At 41.8% G+C, this 23,590-nt stretch overlaps 1 protein-coding gene and 1 pseudogene across 4 annotated transcripts; one reads left to right on the top strand and one right to left on the bottom strand.

The window, feature by feature from the left end:
* Positions 1–72: 72 nt before the first annotated feature.
* Positions 73–23,590, bottom strand: E23 (Early gene at 23). Of its 4 annotated transcripts, none has more exons than XM_017244345.3 (9): positions 23,257–23,590; positions 21,034–22,275; positions 4,192–4,434; positions 3,321–3,732; positions 3,009–3,264; positions 1,636–2,316; positions 1,420–1,576; positions 1,096–1,362; positions 73–1,034 (listed from the first exon to the last, which is right to left on the bottom strand). In XM_017244345.3, exons 2-9 carry the CDS (start codon positions 21,972–21,974, stop codon positions 839–841), a joined length of 3,153 nt encoding a protein of 1,050 aa, XP_017099834.2. In that variant the 5' UTR covers positions 21,975–22,275; positions 23,257–23,590; the 3' UTR covers positions 73–838. The 4 variants fall into 4 exon arrangements, with proteins under 4 accessions (XP_017099834.2, XP_070132926.1, XP_017099836.2 ...); XM_070276825.1 differs by lacking the exon at positions 23,257–23,590 and adding an exon at positions 22,831–23,022; XM_017244347.3 differs by lacking the exons at positions 21,034–22,275; positions 23,257–23,590 and having other exon boundaries at positions 4,209–4,343.
* Positions 2,484–2,985, top strand: LOC108127334 (cytochrome b-c1 complex subunit 7 pseudogene; annotated as a pseudogene).

The raw sequence follows: 23,590 nt of genomic DNA, 5'->3' as shown, positions 1-23,590 counted from the left end.
ATATTTTTATATTACATTTACATGTATATTTAAATAAGTTTAATTAAATACAATTGATAATATAAACAAATACAATTTATTCCATAATATTTAACATGTTTGTGGAGCTCTTCAAAGCTTCATTTCCTTTACAAATATCCTTTAGACTGCTCCCGACATGCACAATTCACTAATGCAGTCCACTTAAAACTAATTAAAAAACTAGCATACTAAATCACAGTGTTTTTTCCAAGCGAAAAAAATTTGCAATATTCTAGAAAGTTACTACCTCTTCACTACAGACATACAATATTATAGGAGTTACTTGCTTACGAAGGGTGTTGGACACGGGGTTCAGGGCGGACAGCTTTAATATTTTTCCTGGCGGGGCATTAAAACATAAATTAAAACAAAAAGTTTTCTTTCCTCCTGCTCTCTCTCTCTTTCCCTCTCTACCTGTCTCGCTTGCTCTTATGTTTCAGCGGCAAAATAGCCAACAATGGTATGTATAAACGGCTAACAATTAAAAGGCATAAAACAAAACAAAATTTACGCTTACGAATGCAACACAAACAATTTCGCGCACTGCCCTACCGCAAACCTTGATTAACACTTCTAGCTACAATAATAATAATAATAATAGATGTAGTTGGTAGTAATTATAATAGTAATAATATTAGGTAATATAGATGATGTGGCTTGAAAGTAAGTTGAATCACAAAATTGGCGCAAAGTTAGCTGTTTGATCTGTTGCAACGGAGTAGCAATATATTTTAGCATTAACAAATAACGTATCACTGGTTCGATGTCTGCTCAGTTGGATATATGTACATTTCAAGTACTTGTATATCCCGGGATATCACGTCTTTTTGGGGCATCGCAGATAGCGCAGCACCGCGTATCCTAGACAGCGGAACACCAGAAAGAACATCATCAGTATCAGTGTATTCAGCCAGAGAGGTGATGTGGAGTTTTGGGCTTTGAGTATTTCCTCGTATGGAATGAATTCGGTTGACTGTTGTTTACAAATCTCATAGCTGCTGGGTGAGCCGCACCTGCAAGATTAAGCATTGAATGATGAAATGTAAGACAATAAAATGTAAAAGGTTTGCCTACCGTATGGCTGGGCCCTCTCGGAACTCGAGTATCTGCATATTCTGGTAGGCGTAGTGAATCATCGAGGTATAGCGAATCCAGCTGAGGCCCTCCGGAATGCGGGACGACAGGTAGCCCCCGAAGAGCTGCGTAGCCAGGGTGTACAGGGCACTCAGGGTGATGCTCACGTTCATGTCCATGCAGCAGGCTCCAATGAAGAAGCCGACACTTTGGGCCACGATCGTGTTGATCAGCAAGAATATGAGCATCAGGAAAAACAGCTTCATGCTGGAACATTTTAATTTCAGTCATTAAGTCGCCAGTTTTGGAGCGATGAATACTTACCTAGTGCACCCCAGCATGGGATAACTTATCATGAGGTACACCGTGGGCAAGGTAATCACCAGAGGCAGCTCGGCGCACATCTTGGCCAGGTAGTAGGCGGAAAGTCGATAAGCTCCGGAACGACGCTCCTTGCTGATCACCTCGCGCTCCGCGGGGACTGTTAAAAAGGACAATTAATACAGATTCTTCCAGATGTGAGTTATCTCCAAAACATACATGAATTGAGAGCTCCGAATAGGGCGAATAGCATCCAGTAGGTCTGCGAGAAAAACATCCAGCCCTGCAGGTCATGCAGGAACTCTTCTGTGCGGGGCAGCTGAAACCAAATGGCGCCGGCCATCAGGCCCAGGCCGATCGTCTGGAACCAGTTAAGCTTGGAGAGCATTCGCGGCTTGGCCTCCTTGAAGTTGCGGCTGGACAGGACACAGAACTGGGTGTTGAAGCTGGTGGGGTACGAGAGCCAGTCATCATCCGCGGCATGGCCTGATCCGGATCCACTGCCCGCGCTGTAGGAATGGCAGTCGCTGGAGGCGCAGGAGCTGAAGTTGGACTGCGAGTCCGCCGCACACCAGACTAGGTGCTGAGCCGCCTCCTCGTCCTCCTCCACCTGGCAGCCTCCCCCCACCGAGTGGTTCAGGTTCTCGTACTGGTGGTGGTGGTGGTGATGGTGCAGGTTGTGGTGGCGAGTGGGCTTGTGGTGGTGCTGGTTGTAATAGTTGTTGATGATGTCGTCGATCAGGATGGTGTCCGACTCTTTCTTGACCTTCGCCTCTGACCCGGTGCCCTCCTGGTGGGACTTGTGGCTGATGCAGTTGCGGTTCAGATAGTTTCCGTGCGACTCCTTAGCGGCAATGAAGAGCTTCTCCCGGATATCTGGATGGGATTTAAGCTGCTCCACTGCAAAAAATGATTAAGTGGGTTATTGCCCATTGCAAATATAGATGTGACCCTTTCTCATCCCAATAGTATTTTTAACATGGTATTTTTATTTAGAAAATACTGCATAACCCCAAGCCTAACATCAAGCATGCCATGGAACTTTTTTACAAGCTTCTGTCACCTTAACAAAATCATTCTGAACCAAATCGGAGACTGAACGGACCACCTGATTATACAAATTCCCAGCAATCATCATGTCGAAGTATCTTCCCAGAAAGGGCCCTGCTGTTTTCTCAAAACTTGGCAGGTGGGCCTACAATATGTCCGGGTTTAACCAATACGGCCTTCATCGCGACGACTGCCTGTACGAGAACGAGGATGTTCAAGAAGCCATCCGCCGGCTGCCTCGCAAGGTTTACGACGAGCGCAACTACCGCATCATGCGCGCACTCCATCTCTCGATGACCAAGACCATCCTGCCCAAGGAGCAGTGGACCAAGTACGAGGAGGACGTCAAGTACTTGGAGCCCTATCTGAACGAGGTCATCAAGGAGCGGGAGGAGCGCCAAAATTGGGAAAGAAACCAGTAACTTAACAAACGGTTCATAGTTAAAGGCCCCTTCCATTCATAAATGTACTTAATCGATTGTATCATAAATTGAAGCCACACGTAGGCTACCATAAGATGAAAAAATTGTCTTTTCACTTACACACAAAGTCGGCAGGGTTGTAGTGCGGCTTGATGGTGACCCCGATGTCTTCAAAGTGCCGGTAGATGTTGTGCACATCCCCGAAGTAGGCTGTGCGCCCTTGGTGCAAGAGGAGCAGCTTGTCGAACATGTGGAACATCTGTGACGATGGCTGGTGGACACTGATCACAATGGTTTTCTGCTCTAGCTGGGCGTAGCGCTTCAGCACCTTCATCAGCGAGATGGCCGAGTGGCTATCCAAGCCAGAAGTGGGTTCCTGAAAGGACCAAAAATTTAAGAGGATTTACCTAACGGGAAATAAGGAAAACTCACATCCAAAAGCATGAGAAGCGGGTTGGTGAGCAGCTCGCAAGCTATATTGGCCCGCTTCTTCTCTCCACCGGAGAGTCCTCGGTTGAGGTAGTCTCCGAACTTGGTCTGCTGACAGCAGTTCAGTTCCAGAGCCTCCAAGATGTGGTCCACCTGCCGCATCTTCTCCGCCCGCGGCATAGACTCCGGGAGGCGCAACAGTGCCGTGTAAACCACTGTTTCCCGAAGCGTCAGTTGCGGGAAGAATATTTCCTCTTGCAGGACATAGCCGATCCGGCGGCGCCACTTCTTGGAAAGGGGCTCGCGGTTCAGAAAGACACTTCCACTGTCAATATGCCGCTGACCACTCAGACAGTCGAGCAGTGTGGTCTTGCCACTTCCCGAGGGTCCCATGACGGCCAGAACCTCGCAGGGGCTGCAACGCATAAATTTAAAAGAGCTTTAGTTAGGGCTTTATTTCTTTGATTTTTTTCATTTAATTTATTAATATATATTTTTTTATATTTTATTCTATGAAGGGCTAGTTTCCATGTCTGTATATGTCGGTATATGATACCCGGTACTTTTTTCCCCCCTTCCTAAATAACTTTTTATACAGCTTATCTTAAGAAAAACAAGCTATAAATTGTTGCATACTTTTGTGCGTTTTGAAACAAGGACTGAAACATTTTAGTAGGGAATAAAAAAAAGGCTATACCGCCCCTGAAAATATTTCGATATAGCTGAGTCTTTTTTTTCAGATAAAAACTATACATCGAAAATTGTTGGTACATCTTGAAATGGAGCTAACGAAGTATCCCATTGTCTTCAACCAAGTCTTCATGGAGTTTAATATATTTTGATTAATTAATTATGTACTGGCTGATCTTGTTACCTGACGAATCCACTCACATCGGATAGAATTTGACGCTCGTTGTGCGAAACAGTCAGGTTCTGAAAAGACAGTTGCAGCGAGTGCTGCTGCTGATGATGATGCGCTTGTTGTTGTTGCAACTGATTCTGGGGGTGGTGATGGTTGCTCATGTTGATGTTGTTGTGATGCTGTTGTTGAGGATTGTGATGATTCTGCATTGGCGACGCCTTTTCGTAGTGGTAGGATAAAGATGCGGGGCACCCACTAAAAATAAATTAAAAGAGTACAAGTAAGTATCTTTATAACAACTACATTATTATAGGAAGCGTCTGTATAAATATTTCTTAAGCTGCTAGACAATATGCAGTTCTCGCTTAAAATCCAGTAGTTCAATATTCTAGTTAATGTCGTGTATCGCACAAGTCTTTGTTGATTTAAAAGCAAAACAAAACAAAAATAAAAGTCAATGCACTTCGAAGAGCGGGGAAAGGTAACATCAGTGCGACAAACTTTTCACGACTCTCTTAAATCGCCGCGCTCACATTTCTCCAAGAGAAGGGAGCCCTGCTACTGTTATCGCCGCTATCACAAGCATTCAGAGTGCGGCGGTCGCATTATCACTCTTTGCACACAGAGGAATTTGTGTGTGTGTGTTTACATCGAAAAGAGAGCGGGATTTTCGAAGGGAACTGAGAACTGTGGGCTTTCACAGATGATACCAATTAGTTCTTAAATCCAAGGGATACACAGTTTTTTATAGATCTATTCAGACTAATAATAAACTAAAACAACTTAAATATAGATTCTATAATAGATTTTATAATTTGTATGCTATTATTAAAGTCTAAACGTTAATAGAATTACATGGATTTTAAAAATCTATTAATATATAAAATGGATTAAACGATAGTTAATCAGTTGACTGTATTCTACAGGCCTAAAATGATTTATAACTTAGATGTAGATACCGGGTACACGCCAGTCGAAAACCCTATAGACTTTCCTCTCGGGAGTCTCGGTCAATGTTTCGACTTTACTCCTACTACTCCGACACTAATACAAACAAACAACGCATACTCTGGCAGAGACGCGAGCTGTGACGCCGGCTGCGGGCAGAGGGAGTCGGGAGTCAATAGCCTCTTGGATTCAGATTCCCTCGGCGATTCTTTTCTCCGGTGACTGCTTGTGTACCTATCAAAATTATTTAAATATTCCCCCCTAGAGCAGGGGGAAGTGGGCCTTGGACCCTAGAAGATGGACCACAGATAACGCCGTTATGGTTATAGCATCTAGCACCGAATTCTGGACCAGCGCCGCGGCAGACACTAGTCAGCCAGCCTCAAGTTATTCCAAAGCCAAGCAATTTAATTTACAAATTATACAGAAATGTAAATTTCTTTTGATCGACTCCGGTAGGCGCCGAAAGTAAATAGAGAGTCCGAGTCGAGTGCATTGAACCGCAGTGTGCGTGAGTGCGACAAGAACGTTGGACAAGGGGTGGGGGGCGGGTGGCGGGGGTTCGGAGCGAGAAGAGCAGAGACGGGGGCACCAAGTGGGGGTCAATGCAGTCGGCAGCAGAGGCGGCGGCAGCGGTAACGTCAGCGGAGAGCAGACAACGCCGAACAAAGCAGCGCACACAGATACTCGCTCACGCACACACTCACGCACAGTCTGCATGCAAAGTATCTGATGAATAAAATTTATTTTTACATGTTTTTTTTTTTATTTTTCTGCCTGCCGATCAGTAGTCCCCGTTCCCGGTTTATTACAATAGCCAATGTCCGGGTCTGATAGCCAAGGCGAGGAATATTCTGCAACAGCTTTTGTAGTAAAAGATTTCAGGAGGGATTTCTACTGAAGGATTATACATCTTAAAAAACCTTTAACCAAAATTTATAATACCAGGGAGAAATCAATTTGATTTTATTACAAAGTCTTTTCGGGGCTTTTGGCTTTTTATTTCTAGTTACTCCAAAGTCGGATACTTTCGCTCGTGAATGCTCGATTGACGTAGTCGCGGATCGAAAACATCGCATTTCGACGTCCAACTAACTTTCCAAACCAAAATGTGCACCCATCTTGGCCAGAAGAAGCCAGCAAGGAGTGTTCTTTCCCCTTTTCAGGAGGAGAACCGAAGACACTGGGGCTCGAGAATCACTGTCGAAACACTGACCCAATTCTGGACTTGCTTTTCGCATGACACGGTTCCCAATTAAATTCTGCAAACAGCAACGAATTCTGGGGCTCAGCTGGCGAGACACGTGACATCACTCGACGGGGTCACTTCGCACGAACTCTGCGGGTTCAGACTGAGGCTTTGTGGGGGAGAAATTGTTGGCAGCTCAAAAAGTGTCTTGGGAAAAGTATTTTGGTTTCGTTGCCCCCCGCTTTCAGCCACTACTTGGCATTCTTTCAATTCGTAAACTACTTTTGAGCCAAGCCGGGGGACTGGTTGTGTGCCAAAGATCACGTAGGCAAACATTTAAGACTTTACTCTTTGAGTTTGGTTTACTACACCCATATCCCCAAGGATTAAAAGGCAAGTACTGATACAACAAACTTGTAAACTTTGCTCTATTTTAGGACTTAACCCTCCCCGGATTATACTTTGAGTAATTACTTGAAAAGTTTCCTGCAGATTGAATTAATTAGTGAGTGTGTTTGTCTCCCAGGCCATTAGGCGTCAGAGCTTCCCCCGAGCTTGGTACTTTACGTAAGTGACCCACTGTGACCCCTTCTTCTCTGGGCCAAGAAACCCACGTAGCTTACTGACCAAGTAACCAGCTAACAATTCGCCTAACCCACTGATGCCATGCATGATGCCATTTTTCTTTTTGCGGCTCTTGATTAAGGCCATCATCCGATACAACAGCAACGACAACAGCAAGAAAGGCATTCGAGCCAAGCTGAAAAAAACTAAATCTGAATTTGGCTGGTTCGGTGGTGGGGCTTAGTGGTGGTGGCCTGGCTGCGCCGGGTCGCTTTCTTGGGACTCTCCTCGAGGAACTGGAACTGGCTTCTTGAATACGCGAAAAGGTTATTGACTTTTACACACAACAAGCAAAACAGACGCCGAAATAATATAATTCACACACACGCAGGCGGTGGAGAAGGAGGGGGTGTTGCTGGGTGAGTAGAAGGGGGGGAGGGGGAAGCAAAACAACGCAGAAATTACGTGAAAGTTTGGCATTGCATACTGAGACCTAATGTGTGTGTGTGTATGACACGCAATCAAAAATGAAAAAAAATAACACAAAAAATGTTGAAATTCTTATCTCGTTTTTGTATTATAATTTTGTTTTGTTTTTGATTTTGATTCGTTTTCTGCTACTTTTATGCTGGCCATTGTGTTTGTGAATACATTGACCGATATTAAACAAGTTGCCAAATAAAACAGATGATCGTATGGTGTTTCGAACCCATCCACTCGCCCATATCGTACCGTAGCGATATCTTAAGGGCCTGCAGAGTTCGTTGACTGGCTGCTTTTGTTTGTTTTTGACTTTGTTGCTTGTTTTGTGTGTTTTTTTTTCTGAATTCATAATCTCAATATAAATAGATGAATAGAAAACAAAATGATTTAGAAGAATTGGGTCACCGAATTCGCGCAATTTATTTGATGTTTTGCTTTTAATTAAATTCCGCATTTTGGTCTGCTTCTGCGCTTTCATTTGACTTCCTAAAGCATTTGACAAAAAAGTTCCAAACTCAAAAATTGTTTTTTGATTGCCGCGTCATTGCGACGGTTTCCTTTTGTCTTTGAAGCTCCGACCCGCTCAATTGACTTTGTTTTTGCGTGCTTTTGTGCCTATGTGTGTTTTCGCTTCTCTGTCTTTGCGCCTGCTGCTGCTCCCGCCCCTCCCTCCTCCTCCACGACCGAGTTCGACTCGTTTTTTGGCGTGTTACTGACCCAATTCTTGGCTTCTTGGTTCTTGGCTCGGGCGTGTTTGATTCTTTTCGTGGTCATTTCTTTTTGATTTGTTATTTGTTATTTATTGCCGCCTTAATTCGTGGCCTTCTGCCCCCGAGGGGCACTATTCAAATGCGCGGAGCATTTTGGTGGTGTTTCGCCTCGCCTCGACAAATGTGCCAGGGCTTTTTGGCTCGCAAGTTCCCGAACTGGTCGCCGGCTGGTTTTCGTCCCAAGCCGCGCCGAGAATCGCCAAGGAAATGCAGGTCAGGCCAAAGAAAGTGGAGGGGGGCGCGCAGAACAACATGTCGTATACGTAATTTATGCATGCATATCATGCATATTTATATCAAGTGTCGGGAAGACCAGTTCCAGAACTTCTCCACCACTTCTCCCTCTCTGGCCGTCCGCAGTGCTGTGTGGGTGTTGCGCCTTCTTGGTTATTTATTAATTTCTGGCCCGTCTAATTGAATTGGAAAGGTGAGAGGGAGATGCTACTGGGATGCGGGCAGGGGGGGCGAGGATCAGGAAGCAGAGATAGAAAGCAGAACTCCAACCAAGCCAAACTACTTTCAGAGTTGGCCAACTTATTGGGGGCTCTGGCCAACAAGCCGTCCTGAGTCGCTGCACCGACACGTACCACCCACCTCCCAAGGATGGCAGCTGGCTCCCGAAAAGTATGCTTCAGTTACTTCTGATTCTGCTCCATTTGAACTCGATAGGTTATTACAACTCAGAATCCTTTCTCTCAGAATTTAATTTATTTTCAATATATTTATGTATATATATTGTATCATTTGTATTTCAATAAGAATACAAATATATTTTGTTACGAAAATCAGCAAAAACTTGGCATTAAAGTCTCAATTACGATTAGAAGTAAGATACGATACTTTGCGGAAGCGCGTCGAAAGGTTCTTTATAAGGACTCTTAACAATTTGTTATTTATATGTTCTCTATAGGTCTGAAGAAGTCGTAAGAAATCTTAATTATTTTCTCAATTTTATGGGCATATACAAAACTTAAGGAAAAAGCCTTTACTTATAACACCCATCTACTTGAAATTGGTAACTCTAAGCCAGCCACCACCGCGGGCCACCTGCAATGGCCTTCCCAGTGACCCGGGAGCGGCGTTATGCAACTTGGCGAGCAGCGTAATTGAAATGTGGGGTCAAAACCATTCCGAGGCGGCCAACAAGAAAGAAACAATAACAACAAAAAGAGAAAATAAAAGAAAGGCTTGGGGAGGGGTGAGGCGGTGGCTGGGGGAGGTGAGTGAACAACGAAGCCAAGCCGAGTCAAGTGGCACTTGTTGCTTTGCACTCGAGTTGGAGGGTGTGCGAGCGATGTGCGATGGGGTGCGGTGGGGTGGACAGTGTATCTGATGCCACTTTGGGGCAGGAAGCAAATATCGCGCATACGACATGTGTTCGTCTGGTCGTTTGTTCGCAAGTTGCCACTTGCCAGTTGCCAGTTCGAGCGTCGCAGTCAGTTGGTTCAAGTTGCAATAAAGATTTAAAACGCAGATGAAATTGTTGCTGCTCTGCTGTTTGTGTCGTGACTCTTCAAGCGAGATATATTGCAAATGAAACAAGAAAGTGCTTTCTTCTTTCTTTCGGCCTGGGCTTGGGCTTTGGCTTTGGCTTTGGCGTTTGGCGTTGGTCCCGACTATAGCAGCTTCATCTATAGCAGCTCCATCTGTGACTGCGGTTTCACGAACTTTCACGTCATTGTGTGGTAATTAGCTGAGCTGGGAATTATGCTTCCTAGTTAGCAATTGATTGGCATCCATCTGGGGCGTCTCCCCACTCCCCACTCGCCAATCCACAGAGTCCATACCCCCTTTCACCCTCCGACGTCGTGTATAATTTAGCATATTAATTGACACAGTTTCTGGTGTATCTTTCCTGCTCTTCTGCAGCTAATTCGCCGCCCCTCTCGCTCTCCATCACGCACTTTCTCCAGACGCCTCAAGAAACTTTATGAACTATGTAAAAATTATAAAAATGCTGTTAAAATTGCAGTGCGAGAAGAAATGTCACAAGAAAGCAGTCGCAAGTGAAAGAAATACTAAGTGCAATTTGTTAGCTGAAAGTGTCACTGCAATTGGGTCACCGCAATCACCTGAGAATGCCGATCCATGCACCTGCCTCCGAGTCAGAGTCAGGCCAGTGTTTGGCTTCGTATTTCCAGGCTAGTCGTGGCCTGCAAGTTGCATCACCTCGTTCAACCCGGCAGTGGAGGAAACTCGAACTTGGAACCCTTGGTGCGAATTAGTTGCGCAAATATTAAAGCTGAGTTGGTGGGAAGTAAACAATCTACGGTTATAAGGGCTAATGCTATTTTATAAGAAACTAAATATTAAATAAAGTGTGATATTTCGCCCACTCAGAACTCTAACTCGAATGCATATGAGCGGGTATTTCCAGATGCAACCTACACCGCAGGCGCACCAGAGAAGGGGTTTTTTGGGTAAGGAGAAAAGACGACATTGGGAAAGCAAAACAGAGTGAAAACTGAGAAAAAGTCGACACAAAAATGTCTTTGGCTGCGGAAAATGAGGCAGCGAAATGTCGTAAACAATGCAACCGGCGAAAGGCGGAGAAAAGTCTTAAGTATCCGCAACCTAGTACCCACGGGCGTACGTATCTGCATGTACCCCGACGCTTCTTCCCCCAAAACGAATGACGAGTCTTCTGTGCGTTTTCCTGCATGGCCTTGCAGCTGTCAAAAAAGTATCTCTCGGCTAGAAAGATAGAAACGTATTTGCATCTGGCAGATGGGCCAGACATATAATTATGTGAGCATTGAACTCGGCTGTTTGGCATTTGCTCTCGCCCATTTTCTTTTTTGAAAACTTTCATTCACAAAATTTTTTTTTTTGTAGTTTAGTTTTGAGTTTGTATTCCTAATCAAGTATACGCCATGTATGGCCAGCAATCATAGCCATTGGCTAATCAAAGCTTCCCGTTTTAAAATAAAACAAAATTCAAACTAAAAATGCATTTAAATTTCCCTCGAAATTGGCAAGCTTTTTAAAATATTCAGTTTCCTATTAGAAGTTGTGTGGGTGGGCGTGTTTTTTACGTTCCAAATATGATTTTAATTCGTATAATTATAGTCGCCGAGCTCGTTTTGTTCGCCGTTCGAATCGCCCATTTACGGTAAATAGCCTAATTACAGGGTAGTACCCCACTTGGCCCCCCACCATCCCCCTCGTTTTTGGGCGTAGTTGTCAAAATTACATGGTAACAAACGTCTTAATGACTTTACCCAGTAATCTGGGTGAAATATTACTCTTTGACGGAAGTGTGCGGGCAAATTACCGTTGTTGGGATATGGGGAAATAATTTTGGCCATATAAGTAATTTATGATAATTCGGCATGGGTAATGTGTAATATAACCATCGCGATCTAAACATGAACAAGAAAATGATGGGTTTTCTCTACTTTTAAAAGATTCAAAGTTGTTAGGATGGTCAGTCAATACAGAGTGATTCAAAAACTGAATTTTGTTATAAAACTTTCTTAAAGTATGCACTTTTTTATACATAATCTGCAAGTTAAGTCAATTTAAGAGTTATAGTGATCTAATAGGCTTTTATTAAATAATGGTTTAATTAAAGCTCCTATAACTTGTTGACATTATATAGATTTAAAGGAAGCCATTGGTCTGATACTTTTGTATTCCATTCCTCTCCTAATGGAATATTTCAATATTATATATCTTTTGATTCTATTTTTTTTTTTTGTTAATTACCCTCTATTATTAAAAGCTTTAACCTAAAATTAGGAAAATAAAATTCCATTATAAAAACCAATCTTAAATCATACAACAGAATACTGAACCATGACTCTACAGAGCCTCTTTCTTATTCCATTTGCATCCATACTCCATATGAGTGTACCCTCTGGCATTCCGCGTTGCCCCATGCCGATAAAAATACAAGAATAATGGAAAATAACCTGGCCAACTGATCGGCCGAGAAGAGGGCGGCCGATGAACAAGCACCCAAAACAAAGGGGAGCGACAATGAAATAGAATGAAACGATATGGAATAAAAATGCAGCAAAGTAAACACAAAACCACAAATTGCAAGGCAAAGCGAAGGCGAAAAACAAACAAACAAACAAACAAGCAAATACACAAATGACGATGACGAGACGACGCTATGAACGCAAAACAACAACAAAGTCGTGGAAGAAGCGGCTAAAAAACAAAAACGAAAAAACTAAAAAAACGTGCGAATGGCGCTCAACGCCGACGCTGACAGAGGCAGCGATGGAGATGCCGGCCATTGAACCTGCAAGTGGAGCTCAGAATTGGCGAAAGTGAAGACCCACTGCCGCAGGCGGAAGAGAGACAGGCCGTCAGAGGCCGAGAGCGGGTGCGAGTAGAACAGACTACGCACGATCTTCACAGCTTTGGGGCTGGCATTACTGTTGTAGCTGTTGTTGTTATGACGTAGTAGCCAGAAAGACTCGCCAGAAACAATAACAATAAAGAAGACCAACTTTGGATAATGATGGCTAAAACACACTTACCAAAACAAGGCATAAACTTTCATAAAAACAGTCTGTAGAAGTAACTCAGGGGAGTAACTTTCTTGAAGACCTTGGGAATAAGTTGACCAATACTTGAGCTAGAGGTGCAGAAACATCGATTTTTTACTCCATCGATGTTTTCAAAAAAATAATATTATAGTTGTTTTGTCCTTTATTTTTCCATTCTTACCAATTAACGTAGTCATGTAGCTTTGAAATTCTTTTAACCATAAAAAACGTATTGTTCGTCCTGCTTGCAATTTTTTGAATCACAGGGGCTTCAAAATCAAGGAAAACTTCGATTGTTTGAAAACATCGATAAAATCGATGTGTAACTCGATTTTTTTGCACCTTTAACTTGAACTAAGAAATACAATTTCTTATAAAGAATCTTAATAATTCTATTAATTTTTAATTTTATCATGCATAGATAGATACGAATACTTTCAGTATTAAAGGATATTTCCTTCTATAGTACATGTACTTTTAAAAAAAAAGGGTATCTGAAAGAATACACCAACACAATACTGATGATGCTGCAAAAACAAGAAAATGCTATTAGAAAAAGTGGTTGGCAATGGAGTATGGTGGCGCAAGATGACTCTCCAGAAGAATGCGGGCGCAACAAAGACAGAACCACTGGGGAAAAAAAAACACACTGACTGAATGACTGACTAACTGACTTACTGACTGACTGACTGACTGACTGACTGACTGACTGACTGACTCTTGGCTCTTGGATCTCCTGCTTCATCATCATTAAGTTGATTATCATTGCGCGTCTTGGCCGGCTGCTGGCTTTAATGCAATTAATGTTCTTCTTCTCGGAAGAACCGTCTTGGAAGAACCCAGCCACCGAAAATAAAAGAAAGACTTTAACGGCTAAAAAGCGAAAGAACCCGAGAAATTCTTGATCGCATCGCGGACACGCAACGAGCGGGCCCCAGAGACGGTCAATGAGGGGGCAATTTGTTTAAAATGTAGGTCTATGGGTTTCACGAAATTCTCTATGGACGGGGCCCCCATGGCAACAGATCGCAGATGGGAGATGGAAACCCGAAAGAACGGTGGAGGCACAGCAACGGAGTGCGAGAGAGTGCGGGCTTGGAGTGCCTTTTTGCTTTCCTTCCACAATTTGGCCAAATGTTCTTGCCACATTCAATGCCAAGCACGCAATCGCATCGCTGGGGGAAATTGGCCAACACAACTTGGCTGACTATTCGAAAACTTATTTAAAAAAAGATTTTTTAAAAATTCTATTTGAAAAGCTGAAAAAACAAACCCGAACTGCAACTCATAAACTCAAAATAGGGGCTCAGTTTCCTTATGATTTAGCCGCTTTTGTTTGTTTTGGCCTAATGTCATTAGACGAAAAGCCGAATCCAAAGCGAGACTGCGAAAAAGTGAACCGAAGCAATTTGCTTTATGGCCTGGCGGCTGGCTAATGCATTTTCGCGTTTTATTGCTGTGGCGGATTTTTATTTGAGACTTTTTAATGATTTAATGTTGGTCAGCTGGCCCAGAAGGATGGCTGGACGAAATGGTTTATGTGCGTGTTGCGCAACAGTTTGTATTTTTCAAGCCCGGTTAGTGGGGCAATTAGCAAGCGTCGGGAGACATCGAATTGGGTTAATAGGAAGTAAGGTGATGGCATTGCAATATCCGACTAGCTATTGATTTGGTTCTATCAGTGGATAACATCATCCATCAGATCTTGGTGGGTTGAAGAACGTTCGTTCGGCATGAACTTGAAAAGGCCATTCGCAATAGAAGTGAATGCACTCGAGGGGCTTGAAAGCCGGCAGTAACGACAATACATCTGAAAATGGAAAAAAGGGACTTGAGCTGACAGCTGCCTGGCTGCCTGCTGATTCCTACCGCTGCAACCGCAATTTAAACTAATAACTTGCAACAACAAAATCACAACAGCAGCTACAACAGTCGGCAACAATGGCAATGACAATAATTTATTTTTGAATTAATTTTCATTCGTTCGCCAAGCAAAAACAGGAACAGCAACAACAATAGACGCATGCAACTTCCAACCACAGACACTGTCATCCGCACAGTGGGACCAACTATCGAAAATGTGGAATAATATTAAAATATTGTTTCCTGCTAATGCGTTCTAAGCTAACTAGATACTTCTCACAGTTTCGGCCAAAGCCTATAATTTCAGAGCAAGACCCACTCGAGACTTGCAACCAAGGTGCACTGCAGTCGCCGCAGTTGCAGTGACTGTGACTGTGACAGTGACAGTTGTCAAAGAGCGACGCCGACGTTGGCCTCCATTGCAACGGCTGCTGACTCGTCAGCTCTCTCGCCACCCCCCAGGGCTGCTCCTCCGGTTCCGTCCCCTCTCCGTGCCCCAGCCCACTCCCACTCCCACTGCCTATTCCCATTCTCAGTCCGATTCCCAGTGCAATTCCCGCGCCCGGACCAGCTCCCCACAGCTCGTCACTCATCAACGCCCGCGCACACGTGTCTGCGCCCCTGCACCTGGACCTTGTCCCATCTCATCTGGGGCCTATCCCCGTCCCGTTCCCGCGCCGTGTTATTGACACTCCACGCCTAACGGTAGATAAAACCCAAACAGGGCACACAGCTCACAATGTATGCAGCCGAACTGTGGAGAACCCGGCCCGGCCCGGCCGCCAGCTCCGCGACTCTATTTAATTTTCTATTCTAGATTAAATTATAATAAATTGCAATTTTTTGCCTTATTTGCTCTGGATCTCTTTAGTACATTTTTTATTTTTCTTTGCATTGCATTGCGCAATGCGCTTTCCTGTTTCTGGGATGTCTCGTTGGGGATTTTCTAGATCACAGCTCTTCGGACGCCCACGTGGAATAAAGTTCGAGATCCAGATCTAATAAATCTAATCCATGATTTTATTGGGAACTTCCAAAACGTAGAACCCGTTCAAAACTTGCATTTATAGGTTATTATTTTTATTTAAGAGTGTTGCATAACCTAATAAGTAACCTTCGGCTTATTTGGTATTTTTGTTTTGGCCAAAATTAGGCAAAGTTTGGCAATGCATCCCTATTTTGAGACTGTCAACACGAGGGCAAGAAGAAAGCTAGAAGCAGAAGAAAAGTAAATTTTTGTGCTGAATCATCGAGGAAAAATGGGAAGCCTGAGAAATGCCACGTTCGAGAGGTACATTTGCCGAGTGTGCTTTGAGGCCAGTCAGAACGTCATTCTCATCCACGGATCACGAGGGCAACGGGAACAAATCTACCACAAGATGACCAGATGCCGTTTATCAACGCTGACCAGGGGCCACCCCGAGGACGGCCTGCCCCAGACCATCTGTTTGAGCTGTGTCGAGTGGCTCGACGTGGCGTACCATTCAATCGAGTCATTGGAGGAAGATTCAAAGACTACATAGATCCTGCTCTGGTAAATGAGGCTAATAAGGAATTTAAGAAAGCTACTCAGATCCTGCTGCTGGAAGATGATGCAATGAAGGAGGAACGCTTCGGAGATCCTCCTATTGATGATGTATTGATACACTGATGTATTGATAAGATATATTGAAAGACTGGTCTTGCAAAGAGAAAATGCCATTGAACTGCCAATTAAGGATTTATTATTATTAAAAATATTGTAGTCCCAAAACCGTTTTTGGCTTTATAGAAAATAATTTTTATAGTAAATTTAGAACTACATATATTCTAAATACGAAAGAGAAGTGTTTTCTTTCAAACTTTTCAGGTCCTTAGAATTCTCTAAACATTTAATAATAAATGTCTAAAACAAAGGCCTTTCGTATGCAAATTTCTATTAAAAAAATCGAATAATAAGAACTGAAATTTGAGTCTCAAAGAGGGGACACGGGGTTCAGGGACCTCCCGAAAACTCCCCAAGCTTTCGGATAAGCTCCTCGGAAACCTATTTTTTACAGCCAGCTGCGCCTTTTTACCTGACTATTCACATCTATTTCCTGGTCTGTCCCTCAATCCTGCTGGCTACCTAGAGACTAGAGACCTAGAGCTGAAATTCGATTCGCCTTCTAACGTTCTATCAAGCCAAATCAAACCCAACCCAAATTAAGAAATGCGCCATTTCGGGCCGGCTCTGTTTGGCGCACCTTTGGATTTCTCTCTAGATTTTCGTGTGTGTGTGTGTTATCATTTCAAAACTTGACCTACATACAAGTTCAAATACCGGTTATCCGCTGCTCCCAGCTTAGAAGTTGCAATAAATTTTGTCCTGAAAAAATTCGCTATTTACGCACGAAGAGTGTTTTTTCAACAAACATAGTCTCATAAATATGTGTATATATCAAAGGGGACTGAAAGGTATTTGGTCCTTTAAACATTTATTTTTTTTTAATTTTGAATGCCAGGCAGCATAAATTGATTTAAGAGCCATAATGGTATAAAATTGTTTGTTTTTTTTTAAAGACTGCATAACTTTGCTTTTTAAAACACTTAAAAAAAGTTTCCAGATTAAAACAAAAGCAAAATAAATAGTTGGAAGAAAAAAGGAACAAAATCGATTGTTTATGTTTCGATTGCCCCTCGCCTCTTTTAATTTCCCACAAAATGAAAAGTTCAATAAACCCTAATCGGGCATTACCCACTTAAAAATGGGGTCCGCATCACTTGGTTGGGATTCTGTTTTGAAGCTTAATGAAACAGAAAATGTTTACAACTCTTGGAATTTTATTTAACGTTTTGTAAACAATGCATAGTTTTTTAGCCAATCCACAGATGGTTCGTCGGAAAGCCGCAAACACTTCTGTTTAGAACCAAAGACATTTGTTTGGAACAAGCTCTTTTTTAGTGGAATTTAAATGGGAAGACGAAAATGGTCGAATAAGCGTGGAAAACAAGCAGTTTTATGAACCATTTGATGTGTTCTTAAGGGGTTATATACAGTTGTGATATATGAAAAAATCGATTTTTTTTTTATTGCATATTCTTTAAGTATATTCTATTGGGAATACTCTCACAAAAATTCATAACGATCGGAGCATTGGAACAGAAGCTGTAGCTATTTATAGCGCACTATCTGCATATAAAACTTGAACAAACTTGAAACTTTAAACGCGATTATCTCAGAATCTTTTTTTTGGGAAATTGCTTTTGCGGTGGACACGATTACTAAAAAACTACTAATCCGATCAACACCAAATTTTGACCACTTATTTATTATGATATTAGCTAGTCCGTGAACGAGGGATTTTCAATTTTTTTGAAAACTCCTTTTTTAAAGCACAAAAAACGAAAATCTTATACGTTGAAAAAGTACATTTTTTGTTAAAAACGTCGCCATTTTTTTTTTAATCAAAATTTTTAAAAATCCCTCGTTCATGGACTAGACAATACAATATACTAACTAAACTTTTTTGAATTTTGGATTTCGGATGAACCGTTTTCGAGAAATCATGTCCACCGCAAGACACCATCGAAAACAGATGATTCGGGAATTCGGCTATAACATTTTTGTTATGTAATATTTTATTATGAAAAAATTTAATTAAGTACCCAGAAACATGTACTAAACAACGTGGGTAAAACATTTTTCATAAATATTTTCTATGGTGTCAAAAAAAAATCGATAAAAATCCATATTTTTGCGCGGTACAACTGTATATAACCCCTTAAGTGTGCTCTCAAGTTACGTTTAGGTTCTCGGAATACCAGACCATGGAAACCCACAGTCGCCGACAAAAGTATGTTTCCTTTGTTTTCGGTTGGGCGCTGCAATTAACTTTGAATCCGTTGCACAATTGTGAATGTTGCTTGCCCTTTGGAGGGTTCAATTAGAGTTTGGCGATAATGCAAATACGCTGTGAAAAATCAAGAAATAACATAATCATTGCCATTTGTCAGAGCCCTGGGATCTGTTGCAATTCTTGAAGAAAAAATCGAAAAAATCGAAAAATACCATCGAAGCGGGTGGTAGCCTTCCTGGCTCTGACTCAAGTTGGCCAGCGATTTCAATTATTTATTTTAATTCGTTTGTCACTCTGGCTGACAGACCGACTGCTTGGCAGACTTTGGGTTAGTCCCGAGCGGCCGAAGAGTTCGCACAAGCCTCAATTATGTGTTGGCAAATTAAGTAAATTAAATTACAATGAGAACATTGTTGGGTCGGTCGATGGCTGTCGAGTGCAGGCTTCATTATGTACATTTAAGATACATTTTTCAATTATTATGCGATTCAGAGTGCACTCTGAACACTGCCGTCTTGCCTTTTTCCTGGCTCTCACTGGGTGCTGCACTGTGTGGTAGCACTGTGCAAGAATCCAAATCCGAGTTCTGGCTTTATTTTTCCTTTTTTCGCCGCTGCCTTCATTAAGCCGAAGAGCAATTTAAATGCATTTTATTTTCTGCATTTTTATTTCGTTTCTTTTTTTGTGTTTGCCTTTATCTTGGGGCACGTTTTATTTTCGCTGCCGCTCTTGTGATTATTACTGTTTGTTTGCAGTTGCTGTAGCTGTTGCCCCGTTGCCGCTCGTCTGTTGTCGCAATTTTGCCTGAAAATTGGTTCACAGTAGACCCAGTTTTGGTTGCAGCAGCAAAAGTAACAGCAACATCAGCATCGGCATCGGCAACGGTGGAGGTTGGAATTGATGCTCAATTTGGCAGCTGGCAGCCAACGAAAAAAGATCAACAAAAAAGGCAGCAGCCGATACTGCATACTGCATCCAGATTGCATGCAACATGTTGCACGGCCAGAGTTGCTGAAAGGAATATCACTTAGAACAATCTTCCCGGCGAAATTTATTTACCCAAAATGTGAACCGCCAAAGGAGCATAAATACTTTTAATAAATCTTTTCAATAATCAGTAACAACAGCAGAATGAGTTTAATTACCTATTACCATTAATTTAGTTTCAGGTAATATAAACCTAATTGATTTGCTATTCCTGTTATGGAAGAGAAAGTTTCAATGGATAACAATATGTTTTGCAAGAAAATAATTTAGAATACTAATGTCTGTACATCATCTATACATCATTCATATCGCGATACGTAAAATTATCGCATGAAGTTTTTTATCGAAATAGTGATTTTCAATGCAAATGTGTTCTAAAAAAAAATGTTATACCTCAAATAGCTATAGTTTCGCTAAAATTAATGATTCAATTATATTTATGCCATTACATTTGTTCACTACGGTAGGTATGTATGTATATAAATAAAACTACTACCGTGAAGTTACAATATTAAACATACGAACATACATGTCCTTATCGGTACACCCGATATGCAAAATTATCGCATATAGCTTTTTATCGAAATATAAATTTCAATGCCAAATTTTGTAAGCCATGAGTATATCACAATAATACATAATTTTACATTTAAATTTAATGCCTTATTTTTATTTTACCAGCATCTTACCAGCTTGAAATAAAAATACCGCAGTTAATTAATTTGTTCAACAAATGCACTATAGTTTTGCGATATTTAATGTGAAAAAAAGCATAAAAAAAAAGTTTTTATAAAAAAAAGTTGTAAAAGCCCATATACATATGTATGTATGTCCATATATTGTTTCTAAATTAATTTTTATCTTTATTATTAGGCGTATAAAAAAAAAAACAAAAGAATCACAGAAACAAAATCGGGTAAGGACGTTACAAAACCTGCTCTTCGAAAAGTATGTTTTCTTTCTGGGGAGAGAACACTGCTCCACTGCTCATGTTGCAGAATGAAAGTCAGCTTTTGGGGAAACGTTTCAGCTTTGACCCGTTTTTATTCTGATGCAGCCTCCTTCTGGTGCAAGGGATGCTAACTCGAGTATGCGGGATCGAAGGAGCCAGATGTTGGAAATGCATTCCAGGTGATATCCCTTTAAACCCGATTTATAGCCTAGGACAGTTTCAGGGCCAGAATACCTGCCGAACAAGTTTCCATATGGAGGTGCTTTGGTGGAATCTGGACACATCGTCAGGGATATATATTTTTGGTTTAAGTTTTACATTTAATGTTTAAAGGTATTTTATCAGTTTGTAGAGGGGTTTTCCAGTTGATTAAACAAGGCCACCCATCTGAAAACCATCTCTATTAGTGTAGGAGCCATTATTGAGCTCAGCCTGACTTTATTGAGCCTTAACTCACTATCAGTCGAGTGCAACCGGTAACATTAAGACCCCCACGGCAAGAGATAAACTCTACAAAGTTGCAATCTCGTTTGCACAGAGAACCTGGTACTAGCACAGCCCGATCTATCCTTGGACTGCTGCAGCCACTTTCCCCTCCTTTTTTAGCCAAACTCTGTATGCAATCGGCACAACACCAAAAATTACACAAAAAAAGGAAGCAGTTGGGAAAACCACGTTGGATTTATGTTGGATGTACCTACATGCATACATATGTACATATGTGGCCACTCGTGCGAGTAGTCAGAGAAAATTGGGTCACCGCTGATTGAAAACTTACCTTTTGGCATCAACTAAAATGGTTTTGCCCATATTGGCCATCCCATCGGATGACGTTAGATTATCCGTACTTGGTATTGTCGTTTGTGATGTATGCGTAAATTCTGAGGATGTGCAGCTGGAAGTCGACGACGATGACGACGAGGATGAGGATGAGGATGAAGACGGTGGGGCAGAGCAGTCGCTGCCGGCTTCGATTTCTGCGGTAGAGGCTGTTGCAACTCCTGCATCTGTACCGGCCGAAGTGGTTGGCGCTGGTGCTGGTGCAGGTTCTTTTTCGATTTGCAGACGACAATCGGCGGACACTATTTTGGCCAGGTTGCGTCTGCTGGCACTCACCAACGGTACCTGCTCCGTGGATTCCGTGTCGTTCTCATTGTCCGAGGAGGCCATGTCCACCGCCTCAACACTTTCCACTATCATCAAATTCATTGGCATTTTTTCGTAATGAGTAGATGTCGCGGATTCACACTTTGCCTTTTTCTTGGCTTTCAATTCCTCGGGTTCCTTGGGAATTTTTTGAATTTTTGCCAGCTTGCTGGGAAGGGATGAGGCGGAGGTGGAGCTGGTGCTGCTGCTGGTGGGGGAGCTGGAGGAGAGAGGGGCTGCTGCAACTGTTTCCTGTTTGGCTGCCAGTTGTGGTACTACAGTTGCTGTATCTGCTGCTGCTGCTGCTTTTAATGACTCCTCTACAACTTGTTCAGCTGCTCCTGCTGACGAAGCCGTTGACGACGCCGTCGAGTTTATTACCAACGAAGCTGCCGCAGTCGAACCCGATGTTGTTGTTTTATTTATAATTGCCGGCTGTTGTTGCTGCTGCTGCTGTTGTTGTTGTTGTTGTTGTTGTTGTTGTTGCGTTGCTAGCGGTCCGGCTCCACCTTCTGGTATGATTGTTGCAAAAATTTGTTCGCCAAATATGAAAAGATCCTTGGAAATAATCATTATCACCTTTTTGTGAACGTTTTGCTCGTTTCTGGTGTTATTGGTGCCGCCACAGTTTAAATATATGTATGTATGAGAGTGTGTTTACGTATTGGAGTTTTAAATGTAAATCTTTTTTAAATATGGGTATTCGTGTGTAGTGCCTGCACTCGTTTTGAACACGTTTCCTCTGCGCTTACTTTGCTGCATTAAACATATTGTGGGGGCTTTTTTCTGATTTTTTGGGGATTTCTTTAAAGTTTCATAATTCTCTGGCTTTGCTGGGATCCCTTTTATTTTACTTTGCCGGCCTTATAATAGCCTGTAACGTGGACAGAAATGGATATGTAATTAATATGCTTCAGATAACAGATCTCGGATAAAGTTAAATAAGCTACGATCCAGTTTAAATAAACCGGAAATGGAAGTTGCTTAATATTTCGAATAATATTATCCCTTCCATGGCATGACCAAAGATTTTAATTTTTTTTTGAGATTTTTACTTTTATTTTGTAGAAAATATACAATTTTTATTTTTTTTTTTTTGTTATTATTAAATTTTTGAATTTTAAAATTAAATATTGGCAAAAATGTGGTTGACTTTGAGCATTTTAGGGTGAAAAACTCCTTTTATATTATAAAGGGAAGATTTATGAACAGCATTAAAAAAAATGTTGGCAACTTTTGAGATCTATTTAAAAATTAGAAAGTACTGTATCGCGACCATATAAAGGTTTATAGCTTATTTACGCCAAACATAGACTTCATTTGAAAAAGGTTCCAAACTTTTCCAGAAAAATCTTTTTCACTATAAAATCTTAACAAATATAATTTATCGAAAACCTTTCTCAACTTTAGCACAGTAAGTAACTTGCACCTCAAATAACTTAGTTTTTGTAGCCAATAGGCAGTGGCACCAAACTTCAATTTAATATTCCAGAAATTCAGCTTTTAACAACTTCAATTGGGAAATTTCTAGCTTTTAAAAAATATTTGTTTAGTCGTCGCGGCGTCTGCGCACTATGTTTTTGGCTTGTCACTCCTTCGTTGGCGACTTCTTTATTTTAACAGTAACAGTAACAGAAATAAGGGACGCAGAAGCGAAGATGAACAGGTGAAGAGACGCATCTTGTTGCGCCCTCCCTTTGGGGCTAAAATTTGTTGTATTTGCCAATAAGCCCGCGCGAAACAAAGCTCCACAACAAAATGTCAGTTTTTATTCTGTGCATCTCGAGTGTGTGTGAATAAAATATATAAATGTGTACAATGTACTTGCACAATAAAACATAACAAAACAACGCACCCAAAAAACGGCCAGGCAATGACGACGAGAAGACGACTTTGAAAACGTACTAAAATTATTTTTGATATTAAAAATCGTCAGCACATTTTTTCTGTTAACTTTCTTGTTTTTATTCATTGAGCATTTGTAAGTTTTTTGTAAACATTGTTGGAAACACGCGAACTTTTGAAACACACAGGACGAAAGGCGATCGATCGGTCGAAGGAAAACAAGAACCAGCACAAAAACGCGACGAAACAACAACGATTGGGCTGTGAATATACGCATATATATATTCCGCTATTCTTTTCCACGCGACTTCGGCGCGCAAAACACCCAGCGTCGACCGATTTTG

The sequence above is a fragment of the Drosophila bipectinata genome, chromosome 2L, assembly GCF_030179905.1.
Source record: "Drosophila bipectinata strain 14024-0381.07 chromosome 2L, DbipHiC1v2, whole genome shotgun sequence".
Lineage (NCBI taxonomy): Eukaryota > Metazoa > Arthropoda > Insecta > Diptera > Drosophilidae > Drosophila > Drosophila bipectinata.
The sequence above is the reverse complement of the archived record's forward strand: the minus strand, read 5'-3'. Positions and strand labels throughout refer to the sequence as shown.